Here is a 9,356-nt window from a genome sequence, read left to right on the forward strand (position 1 = left end):
ATAAGTCCTGTGATGGATTTAACAAAACTAACTTAATGTTGTAGATGTCAATGCATTTTTCTATAAATAAAGCCAAAGTTAAAAAAAGGTTTGATCTGGAAAAAACTAAAACGATACACATTAAGTAGCTAGACGTGGGATTAGAAACTTGAGTACTGCCTTGTTCAAGTTTCTTCTCATGTAGAAACTTAAATGCACCTGCTACTACACACCGCACCCATGTATGAGAATTTCTTCTGTACGAGAATCAACATAGGCCCTGTTTGTTTCCGCTTATAAGCGGCTTATCGGTGGAAATAAGTGAGAATCCCGCCAAACGCTTTGCTTATTTCTACCGATTCTCGCTTATGTGGTAAGCCGCTTCAGAAATTTGAACTACGAGAAGCGAAAAGTGAGAAGCGAGAAAATCTTCGCTTAGATTATAATCCAAGCGTGGCTAGGAGAAGCGTATACACCATAATTGATTTGTAACATCTAAACTTCCATTAGAGCAAACATACGGAAGCAGAACACAGCAAAAGCTGATGCAGCAGTAACAGCAGACCTGATGTCATGTTTGTGTTTTATCTTCCCTGGCATGATTTTTTGTTGCACCTTTTTTTTTTGGCATCTAGATGCCCGGTTGTACTTAGGTTCTATGCAAAATGATTACTACCTCCGTCCATAAATTTTGAACTACCTACCTTGTCCTAAACGTCATATATATATTTATGGATGGAGGGAGTATATGTGAAGCATTCAGATTGCAAAGTAGTGTTAACGTTTTGCAACGACGATATCCATGTCCAAAGTAAGTAACTAGATACTCCATTTGCACTCACTCAATGCTGCATTGGCAGTGTTCAATATGTCTTCACTTAAGGCATTCAGATTGGACTTTGCATATAATTAGATGATATTCTCTGTTTTCAAAATATAATCCACGTTTTGGATCCGATGCAGCCTGCAATGTAACGTGCTATATTTTGCACGGCAGTCTTAGATACCACATACCATGAAATTAGCATTTTATGAAAGTACCTTGAAATATGTATCAAATAATACCAATTTTTTACATACAACCTGCAAATTGTTGACCCAAAAAATTTAAAACTTTGGCCCCGTTTGGTAGAGCTTCGGCTTCTCATAAAATGGCTTCGGCTTCGGCTTCTTCGGTGGAGTGGCTTTTTTTATGAAGTTGAAGCCGTTTTGCAAAACGTTTGGTAAAATAGCTTCTCAATAGCAATATATGTAATTTTATGATCACTTAATGCTTGGAGAGAGAGGAGAAGCCGGTGAAGCCACTTTTTTCGGCTTCTCCTCTCTAGTGTAAGCCGTTTTGCGGCTTCTCCCCGACTTTGATGGTGAAGCTGTTTTGAAATTGACCCTTTGGTAGGACTTCACCAAAAGTCGGTGGAGAAGCACTTTGAGAAGCCCTACCAAACGGGACCTTCGTATGCATAGTTCCTTGCACTTGCACGCCTTAAAAGAAAGAGGGGGTAGCAGGTGCCTTGAAAAGAGAGGGAGAAGCAAATACAAATGCCTTTAGTTCAAACCCTGCCGGCTAGTGGCTACACGTTCCACGTTTTCTTGCGGGCTAACCACACACAAACTAGTAGACAATGCTGACTGCAATTGTGCACAAGCAAGGCTTTCCCAACATGGACACCATGGAGAACCAAACCTTACAAGAAAGTTGCCCAATACATTCGCCGCAGCATAAAAGGCGCTTCTGCTTCAAAGTTCTGATTCTCTTCGGTACTCAACAGGGAACCTAGCCGCTGCTCAGAGTGCCTTAGGTGGTCCAAGAACAAACCTAGGAATTGTCACCTTCACTATCTGAATGAGAAAAAACAGTACACTTACGTGAACAGAGAGTTTCGTTTAGAACAAAATTTTGGCGCATTCATGTGCACCAATTCCTCACGCAGAGATTTTACATACTGGCCAGCTACACGATTAAGGTTCACTAACGATGCATAACAAACCACTGTGAAATCCCAGCCTTTTGTGTTAACATGATCATGACTGCGGTTTTTTGGCAAACCGCTGCAAGGCTTTTGGGAGTTCCATATCTTCACCTATACGCTGCTTCTTGTCAGGTCGCCCATCGACCTCCTTTGATTGATCCAAGAAGGGCCTCTTGGCTCTGAAAACATCCTCCTCTTTCTTCCTGGTCCGCTTGCTGGGCTTGCTCCTGCCCTTGGTCTTCTTCTTGCGCTCAGTGTTCTTGGCAGCCTCAATAGCCTCTTCCATCTCTTCCTCAATCTCCTTCTTGGTCTTCTTCTCTTTCTTCTTCGGAGCTCTTACAGTGGCTATCAAGTTTGGATTAAGCATGATAGTGTCCGGCAGGAGCTTGTCCATAAGAGCGTGAACCTCCTTCTCCCGCTTCTGCTTTGTAGTTTCCATGGGGTTGGCAACAAAGGTATCAAAGTTTGGCTCACCAGATCCTGGAACAAGGATGGATGACAGGCCCATCGAGTGCCCAATCCCCAGAATATCTTCGTAGGGCCGGAACAAAACTTTCCCAACCTGATAGCCCTTCATCATTCTGTGCTTCATGTAAAGCCTATAGTCATGCCCACCAAAATCCCTGTAGATCTCTACTAGAGATCCATTGCTGCAGGCCAAAAGCCCCTTCTGGCTAAAATCCAAGGATTGGGCACGTGCTGCATAAGAATTTACAACCTCATACTTTCTCAGGTCCCAGATTTTTATCTTCCTGTCAACACCTGCCGTTGCCATAAGATGACCACCCCTGTCAAATGCAACAGCAGTCACAGGGCCATGATGGCACAGCATGGTGACAAGGGGTTTCACACTTGTTGGCTTCCACATGGTAACTTTGCCACCAGCATGCCCCAGGCCTATGACAGCATTATAGGAATTGACCCGCATAACATCAGTTCGCCCCAGACCTGTCCTATAATTTGCAACCATCTCACCAGTGCTCACATCTTGGTAGTGCAGCTGCCCAAAGCTGTTTATTGAAGCCAAGAGGAATTGTTTAGTCAGAAACTGGAGTTTCAACGCTTTGCCATGTTCCTGTCAACACAGGAGAAGAGATCAGACTAACAAAAGAATACATCTTCACTGAGTTTAGGAAGATATCAAATCGATGCATTGAGGACAGACTGATGATAAACATCTCTCAAAATCTATGTTGCTAAACTGATTTGATGCTGGTTGCAAAACAACATAGTCCAAAGAAATTCAATCTAATAAGTCCATTTCAAGGCCCAGTGGGATAAAAAAGGAAAACAAAAGGGTATTGAGTTGATTAAGTGACGATATCTCCTCGATGCAAGGCATTTTTACCACTGAACAGTTTGCATTCATGAACACTTCATTATATGTCCTGGATGCAAGGCATTTTTACCACTGAACAGTTTGCATTCATGAAAACTTCACTATATGTTGAACTGATAAGTGGACCATAGCCACATGTGAATCTCACAGACAACAGTACGTATTTTCCAAGAGCATGTGATCTGCAGTGCTGTTAATTAATTTTCCCAGCAATACTGAATATAGAAGTGTGCATGTGTTAAGTAACCAGTGAGCATGTACTTCACAATTAGCTCAAGTGCCATATTTTCTGTTTAGTGCGATCATAAGATGAACATACAAAACAGGAACATTTACATTCTTTTCTACTTTTTTTCTACAATTTTCAATGAAAAATGTAAATAATAAAATAACATAATTATCAACAACATTTTCCAAGAAAAGAAACTGCCTGTGCTTTACCTTCAGACAATGAATTTCTGTACCATGTCGATTATATATGTAAGGGTACCTGTTTCAAAAATATTCCAATGAGTAACTATGAAATGTTAACAGTATGACACAGGAAACAAAGATCAACAGCCTTAGACAACTGCCTCAAAGAATAAAGCATCGACAAAGCATATAACTTTTGCTTGATCTATCTAGTATAAACATTTTGATGTACAGAACCGTTCAATGTCTCAGTAAAGCAATCACGAACGGTTGCAGACAAGTAATTCAAAGCACTCAGAGCTCCAAACTCAAAGGGCAATTCTCAGCTGCTCCTACCTATGTCATTAACATTCAGATTATGTACTAGAAGTCTAATGCACTGCTAGAAATAGGCTTATTTTTCACAAGTGCTGTTCGCATGAGATAATATGACTCCAGGATATTTCTATGAGGAAAATGCAACATTTTGAATGACTTTATAGCCTGGTTGATCAACAAATTAAAGCACTTGTATAGTCTTATTTCTGAGACTCTAAGCAAAGGTTGTGCATCAATTTTAATATCCCTTTTTTCATACATGTTAATATATTATGAGAAAAACAACATGTTACACGGTTCAAACAAAATCAAAAACTTACTTTTTTTGAGCGACTGCATACAGCTGCTCATTATGTAAGAATGCCACATCGCGAACAGTTTCCCTCACCTGAAGAAACAAAAACCAGATAAGAGAAGTGTAATGCATGAAGCGGAAAAGAGACGTCTAGCAACAGCTGTGATTTAAGGCAGGAGGAAGTACCCAAAATGGGTGATGCAGAAAATATTTTTACAAAAAAATAGATACGTGCCATTAGTCTAAGGCCGCCAAACATCCCTCCACATAATAGTGTTCATCAAAGAAAACACAGATCAAAAACATAAATGATAAAATAGAGGAAGAGCCTCGTATAACTTCCTACTGTTCTAAGAAAATGACCAGCCTGGACTATGATAATCGATAACCAAAGTCGGTCCAAACTTAGCTGCAACCAATCAAAGTATATGAAATGAAAAAAGAAAATATATATCATAATATACAAGTGTAAGTTACTAATTGCATCACATGTAGAACCTGCATCTTGATAACTCTCTTTAGAGTTATGTTCGAGAAAAAAATAACTCTTTAAAGTTGCCTAATTAATTGCTGACCCAGCAGACGAGATCGATAGTTTAGTGCTTACGAAGTTACCAATGCGATAAATGGGAGCTTGATCAATCACCAGCATAACTATTGTAACAACACCTTGATACTCGGATACTCCCCTCCCTCCCCCTCCCGGGTGGTGCCACTGTCAAGCTAAGAGCAACTCCAGCAATAGCCCCAACTTGAAGCTCCTACTTTTCTGAGTAGGGGCTCCTCCTACTTTCTGGATCCATGTTTTTTACTCTCCACTCCAGCAACAGCCCCTACTTTCATTATGACAAACGGGACCAACATGTCAGTGTCTTATTTTCTCCTTATATTTTTTTATTGTTTTCCGTACATCTCCGTTTCTCTCCTCTGTTTCTCTCCCGCACAGATCTCCCTCGCCTCCGCTCGATTGACCGCGGCTTCCCTCTGAAAGCAAAAGAAACGAGTCGCTCCTCCTTTGCCGGATAGCATAGCTCGGATGGCCAGCCTCCAACTGGTGAGCTCGGGACAGACGAGCTGGGGGCGGCCGTGGAGGGCACCACGGCCTACGCGCTCAGGGTGGCGAGCTCGGCCCAACCACGGCGGGATGCAGGCGAGGACAACGACGGGGTGGGCCCCGGCATAGGTACGACTTCTCTCTCATCTCTCTGATCCTCTTCAGCCACGAGGCCCAGCCACAGCGGGATGCAGGCGAGGATGACGATGGGGTCGGGATTGGCGGCGCTTGGAGGCCAGCAAGCGCACGACGCATGGGGCTAGGCGCGCGGGATGGATGACGAGCAACGCATGGACCAGGCACGCAGAGTGGAGCGGCAAGCGACACGCGGGCCAGGCGAGCAGCCGGGCGAGGAGTGGTCACCGCGGCGGGGGCAGGACCCCAGGCTCCGTGGCGGCGGAATCGATCCGCCGGCAAGCAAATCGGATGGGGGTGGCGACGGATTCGTCGACATAGAGGCTGGAGGGAGCTGGCCGGAGGACTTTGTGGAGGCTGGAGGACGGCGACGCACGAGGAAGAAGCAAATGGGGGAGAAGAAGCGGATGCGTGCGAGTCGAAACAGAAAAAACTACTGAGTAGGGGCCTCCCCAGCCACCCGTGGGAGATGGGGCTGGGAGGGTGGATTTGGGTGCCTCCCTACTCTAGGGACCCGAGTAGAGACCCTGCTAGAGTTGTGTTTTTGCCTCTCGGCCCCTACTTTTTGAGTAGGGGCCTTGTTGGAGTTGCTCTTGAATGGAAGCAAGGACAAAGCACTATGAGAGGAGCAATGGCTGTGTAGCATTGATCTGATCAGGCCAAGGGAGGCTGCATCGTGGATGTGACAAGGCAGGGGGAAGAATATGGACTGGCTGGTTCACTGCTGCTATTTTGCTACAGTCGCGCACCTCTCTTAAGAACAACTGCGTGAGCAGGCCAGCAAGGGTTTTGTTTTTTGTTTGTTTTTTTACCTGTAGAGGATAACAGAAAGAAACTCTGAAGAACTTTGAGTAACTTGGTGAAGATCCTTGATCTAGTTGCAGCCATCCTGCAAGTTCTTATATCGTGCATTATGGTGCAAGTTACTCCACTACAAACTATTAAGTTCTTTGAACTCCACCTTCACACAACCCAAAAAGATTTCAAAATTATGACAACATAAAAAAATAGCCATTTCTAGGATACTTTATCTTTCGACTTTCACTCATATCACTAATTATTGTTTTAGTCTTCTCTAGCATCATTCCACACTAAAAGAAAAAACAACTCTTGCAGAGTAGCAGAATGAGAACGTGAACTTTCAAGAGGAAGTTCAAAGCCACAAGAGGGAAATGCTTCAATAGTAAAAGGATTGACCTGAAATTCCTTGATGAGATCAATATGCAGCATATCCATCATAGCAAGATGACCTTTACGTCCGCCTACTAGCATGTAGCGGCCATTTGATGTGTACTCTATAGTATAAGGACCAAGTACTGCAAAAAACAAGAGCCAGTAGCCCATAGCCCTCAGTGATCATAATCACCAAAGTTAATATAGAACATACAGATTTCTGGATCAACCACAATTGGAACTGGACATGCATGTAGGATTTGGTACATTATTATGTAGAAGCATTAGCGAACCAAAAGACAACTATTAGGGATTTTTTTAATTCTACAGGATCATGTAGGATCAACAAGGAAATAATATCAAACAGTTAGCAACTGGATTTGATAAGAGCAAAAGACAAATTATGTTGGCAATAATTCATAGAACACTAAAAACGGTTAACAAATTTACCAGGTAAGATCATATCGAATGGTTTTCTTGAACTCAAAAGATCCACCTCCTTCACAATCGATTCTTGTGGAAATCTATATGTCTTCTCCAAACCATCAGGCTCTAAGAAACCCTCCTCACTAGGCATAAGCCACTGCAAATGGAGTAAAAGAAATCCGAAAAGGACAAATTTTGAAATTAACAACAGCTAATTGAAAAGTATAGCCATCAAGTTATGAGAGTAGTAAGTCAAACTAAGGAAATTCATTGCTGTTCTAACAAACATATTTAAGTTATACAAGAAAGTCCCTAGGACTGGATTCAAAACAGTAGGCATTCCATGGTCCATGCCACAATTGGCTAAGAGCTAGGAGCTGATCTAAGACAACAAAAATTGTGCTCCAAAGCGAGTATGTTTAAACTTAGCAACAGTACTTTCAGGCCAATGCATAAAAAACTACAAACAGATCTTCCTGAGGCTTTATCTTTTTTCCAGTAATGCTTTAGCGGCTCAGATACTACTTAGAATGCTAGCCCTATATGTGCAACTACTCACTTCATCAGTTCATCCAAATCAGATTCCTGTGAAGCAGCTAAACATCAGTTGGGTCAATGGGTGGTACAAAAACAAACTACAAAAGTCGCAGGTTTTCAGTATCATATTTAGGGCCTGTTTGGATATGCTATTGCCAAAGTTTAGTAAGTGCTAAAGTTTAGCACTTCCACCCATTAGCACTCCCTTTTGGAGACATGGCTAATGGATAGAGCTAAAGTTCATGAAATGTCACTCACTTTTACCCCTTCATCTCCTCACCTTCCACCTTTCTCTCTCCCCTTTTGGTCTTTTCACAAGCCATTAGCACCCATTACCTCCTCCCCACCAGCTAATGCTTTTTTACACTTTTTTTTTTTTGGGGGGGGGGGGGGGGGTTGCTAAAGTTTAGCCCTCCCGTTTGGATGTGCTAATGCATAGGTGCTAAACATTAGCACCTTCATCCATTAGCACTTGGATCCAAACAGGCCCTTACTTGTCTCATCCAACTAACGTTCACAGTGACACCTAAGATTCTAGTGAGACACCAAGTTGCATATTTTGCAATCCAAGTATAAATTTGTAGACATTTTGAAGAAATTCACAAGCATGCAAGAAAAAGGGGCGACCTGTTCAGCCTTTGCAGCAGCTTTCGCAGACTGGCCATAGAGCTTCTCTTTGACAACGAGCTGGCCTTTCAACTTCTTGTCCTTAAGCGCCTACGGAGCCATTCCAAAACCAAACAAGTCAATGAGCAGTTTCAAGAGTAAGATAGTAACATAGCTGGCCCAACAAATTGATTCCAAAGTAGCATGATTAGCACTTGTAAGAGCACAATAACGGATTACCTTCAAGTCAGCACCCTTCCCCCGCGCATACTTCTCCACCTTCATCTCCAGCTCGTCCTCAGCGTCCTGCTAGCGCCATTAATGCAGCGAATGATAGATAAGCATAAGATGGCCGCATGAATGGGGAGAAAAATAAGCGAATCTCTTAAAAACATTTTCGGCATTCACCCGCGCCGGTGCCATGGCGACGCCCCAACGCAGAAGACGGCAGCAGGCCGACAAGCTAGCGCTGCCTGTTTGGGGGAGCTTCTCCGGTTTGCTTTTCGGAAGGGCGGCGCCGCCGGGAGGGGGGCGGGGCGGCTTGGAGCAGCGGCGCGCGAGCGTCCCGTCGAGGGTAGGGGCGCGGCGATGTCTGCCGAGGAGGGCTAGGCGGCGGCCCTGGACGGAAGGACGGCGGCGGCAAGGACGGGGATGGGAGCTCAGAGCGGCGTCAGCTGTCGAGGGAAGAGAGCAGCGACGGTCGTCGAGAAGAGCTTCGCGCGGCGGCAGCCGTTGAGGGAAGGGAGCGGCGACGGCTCTCGACGGGACGGCGGCCCGGTGGCGACGAGGGCGGCCGGACTCGCAGCGACGGCCTACAGGGGATGGAGCCGCCAAACGTGGCACCGGTAGTAGGGTTTTTCTCCCTTCGTGGTCGTAGACAGACTCACGGGCTGCCCAGGCTGGGCTTGCTGTTTCCATGCTTCCCCGACGGGCTGGGCTGCCCAGGCTGAGCGTACGAGGAGTTGGGCTGCATTAGTGCCGACTGTTGATCGTGGGCTGTCGGAATTGGATGATATGTTAGGTGACTCCATAACAGCGGCCATATTCGCTAACGAGCTAACGGGCCATATTCGCTAACGAGCTAACGGGCCATATCCGCTGCAGTGGCCG

The 9,356-nt window shown here is 44.6% G+C and overlaps 1 protein-coding gene across 2 annotated transcripts; it reads right to left on the bottom strand.

Annotated features, from left to right (window-relative positions):
• Positions 1 to 1,617: 1,617 nt before the first annotated feature.
• Positions 1,618 to 9,098, bottom strand: LOC101767063 (probable U3 small nucleolar RNA-associated protein 7). 2 transcript variants are annotated; one of them, XM_004967691.3, is made up of 8 exons: positions 8,655 to 9,098; positions 8,487 to 8,552; positions 8,268 to 8,357; positions 7,128 to 7,260; positions 6,702 to 6,820; positions 4,341 to 4,408; positions 3,730 to 3,778; positions 1,618 to 3,024 (listed from the first exon to the last, which is right to left on the bottom strand). In XM_004967691.3, exons 1-8 carry the CDS (start codon positions 8,667 to 8,669, stop codon positions 2,002 to 2,004), a joined length of 1,563 nt encoding a protein of 520 aa, XP_004967748.1. In that variant the 5' UTR covers positions 8,670 to 9,098; the 3' UTR covers positions 1,618 to 2,001. The 2 variants fall into 2 exon arrangements, with proteins under 2 accessions (XP_004967748.1, XP_004967747.1); XM_004967690.3 differs by having other exon boundaries at positions 8,487 to 8,555.
• Positions 9,099 to 9,356: the final 258 nt, after the last annotated feature.

This window comes from Setaria italica, chromosome V (genome assembly GCF_000263155.2).
Source record: "Setaria italica strain Yugu1 chromosome V, Setaria_italica_v2.0, whole genome shotgun sequence".
Lineage (NCBI taxonomy): Eukaryota > Viridiplantae > Streptophyta > Magnoliopsida > Poales > Poaceae > Setaria > Setaria italica.